The 16,369-nt window shown below is 34.9% G+C and overlaps 1 protein-coding gene across 2 annotated transcripts in view; it reads left to right on the plus strand.

Annotated features, from left to right (window-relative positions):
- ADGB (androglobin) overlaps positions 1–15,761 on the plus strand; it is a 70,657-nt gene extending 54,896 nt beyond the window's left edge. For both annotated transcript variants that reach the window (XM_031612257.2, XM_090135559.1), the window contains 9 exons: positions 53–237; positions 1,957–2,153; positions 3,353–3,464; positions 7,005–7,192; positions 8,752–8,907; positions 11,031–11,139; positions 12,400–12,508; positions 13,257–13,440; positions 15,051–15,761. In XM_031612257.2, the coding sequence (XP_031468117.2) occupies positions 53–237; positions 1,957–2,153; positions 3,353–3,464; positions 7,005–7,192; positions 8,752–8,907; positions 11,031–11,139; positions 12,400–12,508; positions 13,257–13,440; positions 15,051–15,245 (1,435 nt within the window). In that variant the 3' untranslated portion in view covers positions 15,246–15,761. The remainder of the gene's footprint in view (positions 1–52; positions 238–1,956; positions 2,154–3,352; positions 3,465–7,004; positions 7,193–8,751; positions 8,908–11,030; positions 11,140–12,399; positions 12,509–13,256; positions 13,441–15,050) is intronic.
- The last annotated feature ends 608 nt before the right edge of the window (positions 15,762–16,369 follow it).

Raw genomic sequence — 16,369 nt, forward strand, 5'->3', positions numbered from 1 at the left:
AAGAAAGATCTGGTATTGTTGGTTATATTGTTGTGATTTTTTTCTTCTTTAGGTATTCAGTGAAAGTCACAGAATCACATATTGCTACAGTGCAGGTACAAACCTCTAAATCAGATGTGTTCATTAAGCTACAAGTCCTAGATAATGAGGAAGAAATTGTAAATGTCACTGGAAAGGGCCATGCAGTCATTCCTGCTTTTAATTTCTTGAGTAATGAAACGCTTCTGAGTTCCCGCTGTAAGTATTGTATTCAGTATTTGACAGTTTTATTCACTGAAGGACATACATTCTTACAGTAACTTTATGTAAACACAGAAAATAGAATTTTTTCCTTACTTTTCCCATGAAATCCTTAGTGGCTTTGTGATTAAGTGAAATTCTTGAGCAATGAGTTTAAATCTTTGCTTCCCAGCAATGAGGAAAGATACTGAAATGATTGATTGAAATAAGGTGTCAATCACTTCTTTATTCCTCTGTGTTTTGGCCTCATTTTGTAACTGTCTAAAGAGTTGTTTGGATCATTCAACATAGCTTATCTGTTCTGAAAGTTTAATGCACATGCTTGCCTTGTCCTTGAGAACAGAAATACGCTCTATTTTCAAGATCTTGCTTCTTTTTTATCTGAAAGTTTAATTGTTTTGGTTCTGGTTGTCAAGAGACTGATGCCCAAACCGTGGGATACGATAGGTAATTCACAGATTATACCGAACTCTGTGGTTTAAATGCACCATCTTGATCATCACTCTGTAATGGAAGCACAAGTGTTATTGGCTTGCCATCAATCATATAAGTGAGAGGATAAGCAAAACATTCATGAATAAATGCAATGACATTTATCCTTAAAAAAAAGTTTTTTTTTTTTGACTTAGCCTCTTCTTCAATTACACAATGATCCTCACAGAAATGCAAACCACTGAGGGAAGAACTATTTCCCCATGACTTACAGAGAAGTAAAGGGAACAAAGCCAGACTTTTCTCAGTGGTGTTCAGTGAGACAACACACACAAACACGTGCACACACACACACAGCTGGCCATACAGATCATCACACATGCTGTTAGGCACATTAGCAGTTTGCATGATGAAGAAACCATTGTAAAAGAAGTGACAAGTTATAGCTAAGTAAATTTGATTATAGGCAAATGAAAAAGACGAAAGAATGCTTTTTCCCAAAATTACGCATTTGATAACATGGAGCAAAGTGATGAGAGGATAAAACAAACAAACAAAAAAACATGAGAGCATGTGTAACAGTGAGATTTATCCTTATATGCCTCTTTTCAATCTAAGTCTTAAGCTAGTGTAACTTATTTTTAGCTACTCTCAGAATTCCTAGGTTTTTATTTTATTTCCATTTATCACAGGAATTATATACAAATTTAATCCAAATCCACAACAGTCTTGGATTCTTTAGCCTGAGAAATAATTATCCACTCCTGCTCACTTCCCTTTTGAAAGATTTTCCTTTCATGTGAATGAGTATAAGTTCAAGTTTTCTGGATTAGTGTTTTCTTTAGCACATTCCTGGTTTCACAGTTTTTCCATATTAATATCTTCTGTAAGAGACCAGGGTGTAATGTTATACATGATAGATCACAAATAGTTCTTTAGCTCCTGTTAAGATTGGCTTTAGTCAGATATGACTTTCTGCCATGTTGACATAAGAGACTTCTGTAAGGACAGCAGTTACCAGAATTACGATGGACGGTAGCAGCAATTAGATATGTAGTTATTCAAATTTCTCATTATTTACTTTGAAGTGATTTGTGATTTGTGTGCTGAATGAATACATGATAATAGTTCTAATAAACATAATTTCAATTGGGACGTTATGATCATAATGCAGCATGAGAAAATATTCTTCTTTGTTCATTTTCTAGGGAAATCTGTTTACCTCAAACTAATAATTCATAGAATGTTTGAAAATTTACACAGATACTATTAATCTTCTTGCAGCAAGTAAAAGCCAGATAATTCGAGGCATTGGAAAGAAGGAATCAGAAAGTGGATTTAAAAGAAGTCGTCATGTTTCAGCTCCAAAGGATACCAAAAGTTCTTTCAAGAAAGGAATTTCCCAAGAACGTCTGTCTGTGTTAGAAGAAGAATCTTTCCCCTTGGAAAACTTTGAAAATAATCAGGGAAGTCCACAACAAGTAAGAGATTTTAAATTACCAGAACCTGGGGAGAGTTGGAGTGTGTGTGTGTGTGTGTGTGTGGAGTGTGTGTGTGAGGAAAACATAAAGGGATGTTGACAATTCTTTTGATTCAGATGAAGATCTGATAACTGGAGAAAAGAGCAGAGTATCCAAAATTAAGATTGTTGATGAATGAGGCTATGGAGAAATGATAACTAACAAGAGCTCATTCTTATTTTCAAATCGAGGTAGACATATTCAGTCTTCAGACAGTCTTCACTTGCAAAGTTCAATGCAAGTATACTGTGACTTGCAGCTAAGGGCCAAAAAATACCATTAATAACTTAAATTTCTGATGCTGAATTCTCTTTGAAACACAGTGTAAGAAAAAGGCTATTTTAATAGTTTTACTAGAGACATACCTGTTGCCAGCCAGCTGAATGCTTTGTTAACACCTGCATTTGCTACTTCAGTCCTTAGATTTCCTTAGAGAGGTGTGTCAGAATCATGCATGTCTCTTGACTTCATCAGGTATTATTTGTCTATCTTAGAAAATAGTGTTTTGTTTCTCAAGCATTGTTTGTTTCTCTGTCTCCAGGTGTTTTTGTATGTGTTTTTTTTCTTCCTGATTGTTAGGTTCAACTGCAACATTATATTAAAAATAAAGAAAAAAAGAAAAAAAAGACAATTACTGAAGTTGTTCCTTTGTCTTCAATCTGGTTTTAAAATTTGGAAAACAATTTTTAAAAGAAGTATTGGTATAATTTCCTGTTCAGTGTAGAAAATATTTAAAATAACCCACTGGCCCTGTCACCTCTACTTAACTCAAGACATTTGAGTGCTAATATTAGTGTTCAAAGCTCTGTAGTAGGACTTAAAATGAAAGACAGAATTCTTTGTCTTAGCACATGGCATACATAGGAAAGTTACATGGAAGTCGTTAAAGAATGTAGCTCTTATTATACAGCCCAGTTTAATTTCAGTTGATAAACACATGAGTAATTGTTTAATTTCACAGGAATTAAAATAAAATCTGTGGAATTAACACTAATTTTCTAAGCTTCTTGTGAATACTGTTATGTACAAGCTTGTAAAGTAATCATGTGTTTCATTTGCTGAGTTCAACAGTTGCCACTTTACTAACCTACAGGACTTTTAAATACTTACTGTAATTGTTATGTCCTCCGCATGTTCGCGTATCGCATTTTCTTTCACAGCCTCACAGGTATATCATACAGGCATTGGTGTTATATAACAGTTGGCCACTCACTGAGAGCCAGATTCTGTTTGTCCAGTCACTGAAAGAAACAGAGAAAACTGAACTCAGAGGTATGCCACCTTAAGTATGTACTTGGATGCTTCACGTTACTTGTTTTTAAATTTGTTATATTGCTAAAGACCAAGACCATAGGGCTTTTTTTTTATTTGCTACCTGAGTAAAATAATTAAGCAATAATGCTTTTTTGTTCTGTGGCTCATAGAACTAGGGTTTGGTTATGTACTTCTATACCTTCAAGCAGCTTTTTCAGTTGTTGTTTCACCCTCTTTTAGGTTGTTGCATTGTTCGCATAATTACACCCTGTTACACAGTTGTTCTTCTTGACTTGGCTTCATCTTGCACATAACATAGTAGTCATGCTTTTGGTGTGTACCCTTTCATACAACCTTTACAATGGTCTGTAAAGCCACAGGTCAAAAGAGGTCGCTTGATCACTGAATTACTTTGCTAGTTCTCAGCTGTTGATGCTGGAGCTTGTCAGTAGCATGGGTACTATAATGTTTGCTTCCTAGTAGCTGTACTGCTATTCATAGCTTCCTTTATCCATTTTAACTGGTACCATTTTAACTGGTACTTTGGCCCATTTACTGTCAACGAGATTCAAGTCACAATCAGTGATAAAGAGAAATTTCCTAGTAGGATGTTTTTAAAGTTGTGATTTCTGTGTCCTGCTATAATTGCTGCTTTTCAAAGTAAATAAAACTCATTTCACAGTTCAGATTAATTGAATATTTATGTTTATATAAGAATACAAACTGACCGTGTTCACGTGGAATAAAAACTAGATTGTTCAGGCCACTAAGAGAGTTTATGAAGAACATAACTCAACACTTAACTATACTTACTGCTTAGTACTTATTTTATGTACTCCCTATCAGCAGCAATATTATCTGGAGCACTTACTATACAGTTTGGTATTTTGGAGTAAACCACATTCAATCTCTGAATATTCTGCTGATACCAGTTTTCAAATAAAAGTGATTTGAAAACTGAGATTTACCATTGAAAGCAATCAACATCACTTGTCAACCACACAATTTGTACTATAGCAATGTTGATGTTTATCCAAAACAACGTCCACTCAGTGTGATTTTTAAGAAAACTGCTGTGAGACAAGTGGAAAATTCCTGGAGCAAATCTCAAATTTCAGGCACTAATATTTCATGTAAGGCAATAGTGCCATCTGGAGTTAGCTTTGTGTTAAAGCTGATTTATTGTGTCAAAAACATATTTCTGCTTTCTGTTACCCTTTACCAGTCTTTTAAGGTAGTCTCCCTTTAGAAGACTCATATTACTCACTGGTATTACAAGTAATAATTTAAAAAAAATTGGTAGAAATTAAGTTATCCAATAATAGTTTTGTATTTTTTCTTTCTTCAAAATTCCTTAATATTGCTGTTTGACAGTATTTGTAAGAAGAACTGTTTGCAATGTTATTTCATGACTAATATTTAATCACAATTTTTGTATATGATATCTCATAAAACGTTTTATTAAATAACATTTTGCATAAACAAAACATTAAAAAGGCATTACTCAAGAAATGGACAAGATAGCTCATTTTATCCCTGCTGTTTCATCTGTTCCCATGTTATTTATTTAATAACTTCTCAATGTATGTAAGTCTATAAAAGCCAAATCTTAAAATTCACAGTTACAAAATCTTTATAGAAGCCAAAGTTTGTAGTATCTCTTTACACAGATAGTCTTTGTCTCCTAATATATTATGACAATGTGAAATTAAATGGAAAGCTTTTTATATAATGATATTATTACTTCAGATAATGCCATCAGTATTTATTTTATATTTGTATTTCTTCTGGAGATGTTTATTATTTTCAGTACTTGTGGAGACTGCTTTAATTTTTGCTTTCATTCTTTATTTTATGTTTTGGTTGCACTGAATAAATTTAAACATAGCTCTTTGGTACCACTGTATGTTAGATAAGTAGCATAAGGAGGTAAGAATGTAATGTATACATAAATATGTGTATAATGTATGAAATAATATACATATATATCATATGTATTTGTGCATGTAGTTAGTACAAGTGTATTATTAATTTGCTTGTATGTCTTTCAAATTTACCATTTTATATTTCCATATAACCCTGACATTGAATATCTGATCCAAATCTCATTAAAGCCAGTGGAATATCTTCAGCAGACTTTTGATCAAATCAACCAGCACAGTGATCTTTCCTCAGTGGAAAGAGGTTAGAAACACAGCATTAAGTGAAAGATACCTCATTATTATCTTCAGACTCATTTCCTCTTTTTTTCCAAGAGAAATTGGCTGTTTGATTGCATTGATCAAATCCCACTTTTCAGCATTTGTTTTAATGTTTCAAGCAGCATGTAGTTAGTACAAGTGTATTATTAATTTGCTTGTATGTCTTTCAAATTTACCATTTTATATTTCCATATAACCCTGACATTGAATATCTGATCCAAATCTCATTAAAGCCAGTGGAATATCTTCAGCAGACTTTTGATCAAATCAACCAGCACAGTGATCTTTCCTCAGTGGAAAGAGGTTAGAAACACAGCATTAAGTGAAAGATACCTCATTATTATCTTCAGACTCATTTCCTCTTTTTTTCCAAGAGAAATTGGCTGTTTGATTGCATTGATCAAATCCCACTTTTCAGCATTTGTTTTAATGTTTCAAGCAGCATGAAGGTAAAGTGAAATAGAGATTTCAGACTCTGATCTTTAATCCTGTACTGTTGTGAATCCAGTCCAGCTTGTTTCATTTGCTGTGTTCCCATGCTATTAAATCTGTTTGCTATTGCAGGCTTTACTTATTCTTTTTTATTTTTATAAGAAGAACACAGCATGAAAAAAAACTTGTTAACAGTTCTTACCATCTAAAACAGTGAAGAATGAAAGTGGTATGTTAGTTCTCAGCTATTCAATTCAACAAAGATCATACATATAGCATATACATGTACTAACTAAGTAATTAATCTAAAAATTTCTCTGATCTGAGAACTATCGTTTTGATTTTCCCAGGTATGCACTGAGTCTTGAATATGTTTTGTTGCCTTAATTTCCTTACATTTTTGGATTTCTGTGTGTGTGTCTGTGTTCTGCTCTTCAGTTTTTCAGGCTTACAGGGACATGAGGCAATGAGAACATTGACTTTACTTACTTCAAGCTTCTCACCTTTATGACAGAGACTGTGTAAGAGAACTAAGAATCAGATTGCTAGCTACAGAATATCAGTCTCCTCTTTGGACTGACTTATACACAGAACAATAGGGCACTTATTGATATGCATGAACCACGGTAAACAATAATTAAGTCTCAGGTAAAATGCTGTTAAGGACAAGTAAAGCTGTTCTAATATGTCTGCTTCCATAAGCCTGCTTCCAAAAGCTTTATTGTCTCTGTATTCTTTCTTGCTCCAACAATTAATATTGGTGTACTACCTAACAGTGTCAACTAATTACATTAGACTTTTCTTTGTCTTTCCTGTGGCTGTTTTGTGCTGTTATGTTCCATCCTGGATATTACATGGGTTAATACACCTACGGATGACAATGGTATCTTCTAATTCATCGTGCATCATAACTGTGTGTGAACAGCACTTGGGGAAAAGCATGAAGAGCACAGTTTTCCCCTAAAGCTCAATCATTTTGAAGGACAAAGGTCTGCAAGTATTCCTAAATCAACCAAAAAAACGAAAGATAAAGCAACTGAGAAGACAGAAAGGGAGAAGTCCAATAAAGAAAAAGGATCACTTATGTCTCTTGTATTTCAACCTGAATTTCAGGTGAGAACAAATCTAAAAACTTGGATTTGTTGAGTGTGAAATCATTGTACTAAGTGTAAAAGCTTCTGCAGATCTGCAGATTAGAACTACTAGCACTTTCAGTGTGTTCCCTGTGTTTCTCTATGCTCTGCTTCATCACCTTCATGTTCTGCGCCTGAGGATGATTGAATGACACATGCAAAAGACCTGCATGTATCCTGCACTAGAGATGTGCTCATTTCTTTGCTTATGTGTAAAGCAACCACTGAGTGTTTCTTTGGGATGTTTATTTTCTGTCTATAATGAAGGTTTGTTAAATTCCATTAATTTGCCATATGTATGTCCAATTGGAGTCAATTGTATTGGTTTTCACAGAATCATCAGAGAAATAAAATAGGTCTTTCTAATTGTCATTATTTTGTGGATATATAGTGGCATAAAAATTTATATTCACTTGCCTACTTGCAAATTTGTCAGTTTGTGGTATCTGATTGTGCTGTGGTTGACCAGCTTTTAAAGGAGTAATTGACTTTATGGATTGCAAAGAGATTAATGGAAGGCAAAGAAATTTACAGGTCCTCATGGTTGTTTTTTTTATTTTTCCTGCTTCATGGGAAGTAGTTCAAGAAGAGAGCATTTCCACAGGCCTTTTCAAGAAGAAATCTCCACTGTATTGTTTTGTTGACTAAGTTGTTGAACAGCAAGCTTCTCTATGATTTACACTTGAGAAAGCTGGCCATGTAAATGTCATGCAACTTCAGGCTGTGTGAGATTTCTGCCTTCAGCTCCAGTGATGGGCTATGCTACTAGTGCTGGGATGATAGCTTTCAGTTCTTCAGTCTGTAGCTAAAATAGAAGCAAGTTTCAAGAGGATAATGTCTGCATATTAGGAAGATACCTGTTTTTAGACTCAAATCAAAGCTGAGCAATTCATCTCTTCTTCTAAACCTTGGGCTTCAAGCTTCTAGAGATACTACACTTTCCAAAAGTATGTGAAGCACAATATTTCATTCATTGGCCAGGCAGCAGGACAGTCTCTTACCCTTTGAGTACTAATTGTATCCTATGATTCTGGAGCAGCCACATATCAAAGTAATTTATAGAATTTGGAAAGTGAATGGAAAGAACCTGATGTTAGAGAAGGCAAAACAAGATGTATTTCTATACAAAAATTCTGGTTAAAAATAATAAGACTTTTGGTAAGAAAAAAGAAAAGCAATTGGAAGTAAGGAAAAGGAAGGGGAAAAAAAGCTTGACAGAGAGAGAACTGCATGAATAAAATTGCTGCAAAAACTTTTATTCAGACTGTTGAGAAGAGCTTGGAGTGTAGAGCATGCTGTATAGGGAATGGGGGGAAAGAAGTATACAAAAGACCTCGAAGGTCAGAATATTACAAAGTAATTTTCCTTTTCTTTCCTTTGGCAGTCAGTTTTTGTCTAGCAATGCATGTCAAATTCTATTGATGTATAATGTCTGCCAGTTATGAAAATTATCAGGGTACAGAGCGTCATCTTACATAGTGGTCATAAGTAAATACTAATAAATATCAATAATCATGTCCATGGTACTTCCACTTTCAGCAAGATGCTATAAACAAACCATACTGGATTTTACGTCTCGTTAGTGAGCAGAGAGAGATGGGAATTCTGGAGGTGAAGAGAGACACACAGCGAGCAGATGAGATCAGAGCCATGAAGCAAGCATGGGAGGCTGCAGAGCCAGGAAGAGCTGTCAAGGTAATCAGAGTGCAATCTGCGTGGTAATGTGTCTTCACAAGTTGCAGGAGCTGTTGTGATAACAGAGTAGTTTTCACAACAGAGAAACGAGTTCACATGACTCCTCTCTTCATCATTTTGTGGATGACAGGGAATTTTACACAGCCTAAATAATCAAAAGTGCTGATGTGCATGACTTGTGGGCAGGAGTCCACATTGTCTACTTTAGATTTCTTGAGATCACTGAGACTTTTAGGTTCTATTTACTGAACAGAAAAAAATGTTTCTCTTTACAACACCCACTACCTCTACACAACTGCAAAGCTGTCACTTGTGGCAAGCTGAATGTTAAGAGAATATAATAAGAAATAAGCTTTTATAAATGTGACAGAAAGATAAACTGGCACTTGGTCACATCATCAATCTAATTGTCTCCTACATCCAGAATTCCCAAATTCATTCCAAGTTGCAGGTACCTGTGAGCCAGTATACACTGCTCTGTATGAATTCACTGTTTTAGAGAAGAAATACTAGTTCAAATGTGTCAAATGCAGGTTGGCTCCTTTGGCACAACAGTATTAAAGGTATCTATCTTTCAGAAGTGAAACCTAGTTATGGGTCTTCCCTACTATGCTTGCAAATTTCCTCATTTCTTTTCAGCATATTCAAAGTTCATAAAGTGTTCCAACATTACTTTATACATTCTGATCTAAGAAGAGATGCATTACTCTGCAGATTTGGTTGGCTGTGCTGAGACTGAAAATCTTCAACTTCCTGAAGATGAGCTGGAAATGTCTCTCCTTTGATGTGCAAAGTCTCTCCAAAATAGTGGTTCTATCGCCACTGCCTTTTATTTACTCTGAAAATCAACTTAATTACAGCTAAAGGTTTGCATTTTAGTAGCCTCCATATGATACTTTTCCAAAGCAGTTGCTAAGAAAATTTTGGCAACTTCATGTAATACAATGAAAAAAGGTCTGCTGTTCTAAGTAGCTTCCCTTCTCTGTTCTTCCTGATCACTTCTCTCTAGCATCACCACCTGATTATCCTGGGAATTTGTTCCCTGGTTCCACGGTGACGTTTGGCTCCTCTGCCCATTCTGACAATCTAAGCTCTTAGGAGAAAGCCCAGTGAGCCCAAATCACCATCTGAAAGGACAAGCAGAGTGGTGATGTCTGTATGTAAGCATCAGAAGCAATTGAGCCTGAAAGGGTTTGCACCCATAGCTTCCATTCTTCAGGAGGAAGTCCAAGTCATCAGGCTACAGGAGCTCCTTGGAGAAAGTGCTAGCTTCCTAAGGAGATGCAATGAGTGGAGTTCAGAACCTCTATTCAGCTATGAGGGAACAGACTTTACTTTCAGAGTTTTATTTTTTAAAATCCAAACATTATTTTAAACTACTGAGAGACAAAGGGTTTTCCAGTAGTTCATGGTAATCTTTAATGTATGTATTCCAAGCCTCTTGTAATGGGAACCCTAGCATCCTTTCTAATTCCTGCCCCAGGCAGAGTTGTATAGTGCATTTTGTGTTAGGTTTGTTACTGACAGCATCGTTTTGTCATTTGGGATACTTACTATCTATAGCTGGTATGCACTGAGAAGACTCAAACCCTTCTAAGTGTTGCCTGCTTTTCATTTTACTCAGCTATCATTTCACCAAGGTTTATTTACAGGTTGTTATTCATATACTCAGGACACAATTTAAATTCGATTAACTTTAAATACCAGTGACGATTTACTTCTTCCCTACGCAGCATATTAAAACTAAACAAATAAATGTTCCAGAATGTTACTGGAAAAATTAGATGGTTAATGTTGACAGGTCATTATTTTAGAAAAAAAATCTACTGCAGTGATGATTTGAATATGACTGACACTAAGCACAGTCCTCTTGTGTTTATCTTCTTTCTTTTCTTCTATCTGTTGTGTCACTACTGCTATTCATGTCGTTGAAAGTGATGTTTCCATAGATCATAGAATCATAGATCCAACCAGTGAAATATACTCACTAGCAATAGTAAAGTAGCATCGTATCTCAACATGTGCTGGGTTCAACGATTTACTGTCCCATTGATCAGTTATAGATTCCTACTTCAGAAAATGGTTTAGGATTACAGGTATTCCATAAAAAATTTAATCTGCAGGCTTTTCAGGAACGCATGCGATTTATTAATAAGTATGTTGCGAGAGATTCTAAGGAGCCCATAGCTGGGATGGACATTGCCAGTTTATCATCCAAATCAAAAGAAAGAGGTAAGGGCGTAATTTTCTGCATTTCATCTTCCTTCTGAGCATAATAATTATAAAATATAAAGGGATATTTATCACTTTAAAAAAAAGATGTCCACGATACAGGATTTCCTACTATGAGGTCTCAAATGCACTGTATTACATATCACAACCAGTGTTTTAATGTGAAATTAAATATAACTTAAAGCATTCTGCATAAATCATTCAGTTTTTTAACAAAGACATTTGCATTAAATACTGTTAGTAAATGGAGAGAGCAGCCTCAATAATGGAGTCCAAATCCACAATCACATACTTAGTCTCTGCGTCTTTAAACTCTCTGTTTTAATTGCTGCATTGCTCCAGCCTCAGACACAGATACCGCCTCACTGCCCTCGTAGGCTGCTAAGTTACCCCTAAGCCAAGTTTAGGCAGTCCTTTCACACTAGAATTCCAACCCTAAATTAAACTGACATTTCTGGAAGTTCAGTGGGAAATACTCCTTCAATTTCAAATTTGGAAGCAGAGGTCATCAGTATAGAAATATCTTTTAAATGATTTGTAAATGTTTCAGTTGATTACTACAATTACTAGAGTAATAAGAGTTTTCATGGTACAATCTACTTCAGACATCATTAAATCTCACCAAATTTCACAGACTTTTCTGATATGACCAAGTGAACTGGAAAACAAAAGTGTTGGAACAATGACAATGCAGCTCAGTGGCATGCTTAGTATCAAATGTGTCACTGTGTTTTGAGAAGTCTATATTAAAACATAAATCAATTACCATCCATGTGGTTAAATCATCCTAAGACAGAAGACTGGCAATTTTAAATTTTCATGGGACTTTTTTTTTTTTGGAGATTGGCATTTCCCAAACAAAGCATATGCCCAAAAGAGCATATAGTTTTTTGAATCGTAGACAGGAGTGATCCAATTTTTATAGATTTTTTGTTATTGTTGTTGTTTATAAAATAATGTGATTCCATGCTGATTAAAAATTATTCTTTAGGCATTTAAAACTGATAATTCTGTCTTACTCCCTCATGTGTTGTGTTGATTTATCTAAGTACATATACAAGCTTCACTCTAGCATATGTAGTTGTTTTTTTTTCAGAATCTTTGATTCTATTATAAGTGTTAGAAGTAAAAATCATGTCCAATCCATGTTCTCATTTAGTAAGATATTTTGCTGAGCCAAAAGAGAAAAATGACTGCGTTACAATTTAGATGGACCCTCCTGGCATAACTGAGTAACCAAATGAATCTGTTTTGTTGTAGATTCTTTTTCTCTTACTGTGGAAAAGACAGCATCACAAACAGCAATTGACTCAAGTTTACCAATGGAGCAAAAAAAGTGGGAGCCTATAGATCTTAGTCCTTACATGAGGTACCCTGTATCAAGGAATAAATGAATGTCTGTGAGATATCAAACTGAAAGTCTGACTAAGGGTTTCAATATATAGAAATTAGTAAATGCGATATATTTATAAAAAAATATTTCTTTAAGGTTGCACATGTTAAAGTTGTTGTTTTGCTGTAATGAAAATGTGACATAAAATCCTTAAGGAAACGCATATGCAGCCAAATATGTTTATTTCAGTGGTTGTCTTGAAAGAAGCGCACATGAAGTTTGTCATTATGATACATTCTATGATATGATACCTTCTAATAAGATATTTTAAAAATTTAGTTAATAACTGAAAAAATATATTCCTTTTTCAAAATAAATACTTAATATAAATGTGTCAGGATGAACCTATCTATCTCATGCATATACTTGCATGTTTGCTTGCTGCAGACAGAACCCAGTTCATGCTTAAGTCCATCTGGCATTTATGCAACTCACTCATTTGTAAAAGACTTCAGAATGTGCTGAAAAATTCCTCAAGTTCAATTTTTAATTTAAAGGAAAAATGGTGTTATATTGAAATTAATAACACTAAAAGATCAGAAAATACAGCAAAATATCTAGTGTTATGTACTAGATGAGGAAAAGTGATCCCTTAATCATACTGAACTGTACAATGGCTACTTTGCTTGATATAAACCAAATATATGCATATAGGTACTAAGCAAAATATAAACCATCTGAAACTGTACTTGAAATGAGACAAATATCTTTCTATTTCCTTCAGAAAGACAACATCCGAATCCATGCTAAGAAATGAATCTATAATTCAACAGCAAGAGAAATGCAAAGTGGAAAAAATTAACCATTTTAGGCAACTTCGAGAACTGGCTTTGGAACAAAGAGAAATGGATCAACATGCTAGAGCTCTGTTGAAGCAAAATTTACTTGAAATGTATGAGAATCTACAGGTGGGTTTTCCAGATTACATTCCAGTAACTGTTCCTGTAATATCCACCACTATCATGAATATCTTGATCAATGATCCTTTAAACATTTGTATCTGGTATCAGTAATTAGAATCAATATACAAGCTTTAAGTCTTACTTGAACAATAGTTTAAACGGAAGCCTCTAAGAAAAAAAATATATATTAATATACTGTACAACATTCTAAATATTTGTAGTACGTTCTTGTTATAGTTCCTTGCAAATGCGTAATTTTAAGACTGTCACCGTAATAGCATTGTTTAAAGTGAGAATAAATTGATTGTTTTATATATATGACTGGTGCTCTCTTTTGGTTGGTGGTGGCTGTTGTTGTTTGGTTGTTTTTTGTTATAGAATTGTGAGGCTTGGAAAAGTAATAAAAAAAAACAAAACAAGAAGATAATTATGTAAGAGAGAGAATTTCTCCTTGTATGTCCTACAACAAAGTTGGAGAATAGAGCCTTCCTGGAATATGCATGATACCAACAGACATGATACCCTGGTATCATTAGTGAACGGTCCATTTTTAAGATTAACTTGATCAGTGCATCGTACATTGTACAAATATCCCATCCAAATTGGCTTAACCTTAGATTGTTGACAGGAACAAAATGTTCTGTCACATAGAGGCGATGCAATAAGTACTAAAAATTGTCTAGTAACTCTTTAGAACTCATAAAATTGTAAACAGTAAAAATAATTTTGGATTTAACCAACTTCTTAACAGGAATAACTTGAAAACCTCTCCTGAACAAACACCCTGCTTCATTCGTAATACTTAGCTACAAGCCTGAAAGGAGCCATAGTCCTCTATCAGTGGCTGACTGATCCCTAATCCTTGATAATAATGTGTCCAAGTTTTCAGATGTTGCTGTGATTTTGGATGCCTCACATATGTTATTGTGGCAAATATTTCTAAAGTAATTCCTCATCTCTTTCTAGAAAATGCATTTACAATCTTTCACAGTAGTAATTTAAAATGAGTTACTTGTGAATATGCATACTGTGCTGATTAGTACTTTTACAGATTTTTCACCTGTAGACTGCAGAAAGTTATGCTAAATGTCTTCAGGTATCCACATTTCCCAGGATGGAAACATTAAAAAAAAAACCTGTGTGTCCAAGTCTCACTTGGCTTAAATCTCACTGAAGTGTGATTTAGGCTCCTTGAGTCTCTTGAAAATGAGATGTGATCTCCTAAACCATTTGAGTACTTCTGAAAATTGTTTTTCAAGGAAATTGCTTAAGACAACAAAATGAGTCAGTGACTGAATCTACACTTGATTCAAATGGGTAACTAGTCTGTTGCCCTATCCTCCTTGCCCACGGTTATTTTATTCAACCAGCAATTTAAAAAGAAGAATTTTCATGAACTTTGTTTTTTTCTTCATGGTGAAAAGACTGACAATTATCTATGTCTCCATGAAAGATCAATAAAAATGCCTGACCAGCTCCAAGGGAAAGGAGATGTGCCTTACCTGTACTTATACTGTCAGAGAGTGAAATACAACCTCAATGATGCAGTTGCTTGTGATGAAACACAGCTTCATGCGTTAGAGTGAAGATGTTGCTTTTTGTTTCTACCTACCTAGGCATCCTTAGATGAAATGCGAGGAAGAATTCACAAAATTCGGGAAGCATACAGAAGCAAGCTTTTAAACGCTGAACTCAGAAAACGTGAAGAGCTGGCAGCTCATGAAGCAGCACTGCAAACAGAGCAAGAGAAGAAAAGCCAAGATGCACGCCAAAAAAAGCAAGGAAAAGGTTTAGGGAAAAAAAAGCAGTAGGAGGTGCTACAGAATTTAACTGAACTGTTTGGAAAATAAAATTTATATGCCAAGATTAAAAAGACTAATTGCTACTTTCCAGTGTTCGTGTCGAGTGTATCACATTATATCTCTCTGCTTGGCTCTACCAAAAAAAAATTAATCTAGTATTCTTTTAACACAGTATTTGATATTTTGCTTTTCATAAGTGTGGTTTTCATTGCTATTAACTTTTGTACATTTTACTGGAAATAAAATTTTGCAACAGATATCTGTATTGCATTCCGTTTTCTCCCAAAATCGTGCTCTTATCCTGCTTTTTTTCAGCCAATCCAGTCAACAACAAGCTGGAGTTGTTACAGTGAATGTAACCTATCTGTTTTTTAAGTCATTAATTAAATAGTAGCATACCACATATCTCATATGCAGTCATTGGAAGGTTTCCCAAAGCCTGCTTTAATAGACACAGACTACCCCTGTACCATAGTATTCGTTCTCTGTCACATCTGGCGTCATTCTGATAAGGATTTTGAATCTCACAGTAACTCTCAGTAGTGGCAAACTCATGGCACGATCATTCAAGGCTTCTCAAATGCTTCCTAAAATCCTCTCTTTCCTAAGCTTCATTTTTCCCTACAGTGTCTTTGCAAGAAGTGATTGCTGAAACTTAAGTGTTTCTTAAAAGTAGAACCTGTATGTGAATGAAGAGGCAATCACAGGCTTTCTGCATGAAGGATAAAATACTTCTGCTCAGAATTCTTAAACTTTTTAGTACTGTCATCAAACACAAAAAAATACATGTACAATAGCTGGCTCTCCATAGTCAGAGAAAATGATTGAAGCTCTTACAACACTGAAAACTCTTCCAGACGGAGCAGTTATAAATGGCTTAAAGAACTCTCTGTCTTTGTATTCACATGCAGAAGTCTGGGAAGTTAGACTGCCTACATGTCGTATACATACAATATGTCCATTCCATTATCTAGGCAACATCGGAGACTGTGAGTCACCTATTTAACACGAATCACAAGAAATGTTACCCTTTGCATCCTGGCCCTGAGACCGGGTAGCCATCACATTTGAAACTAGTCTTTCTTCTGAATCGTAATGACATACTAGAGGTTCAGCTTCTGCTGGTCTTGCTC

The sequence above is a fragment of the Phasianus colchicus genome, chromosome 2 (assembly GCF_987193195.1).
Source record: "Phasianus colchicus chromosome 2, bPhaCol1.hap1.1, whole genome shotgun sequence".
In the NCBI taxonomy this organism is placed as follows: Eukaryota; Metazoa; Chordata; class Aves; order Galliformes; family Phasianidae; genus Phasianus; species Phasianus colchicus.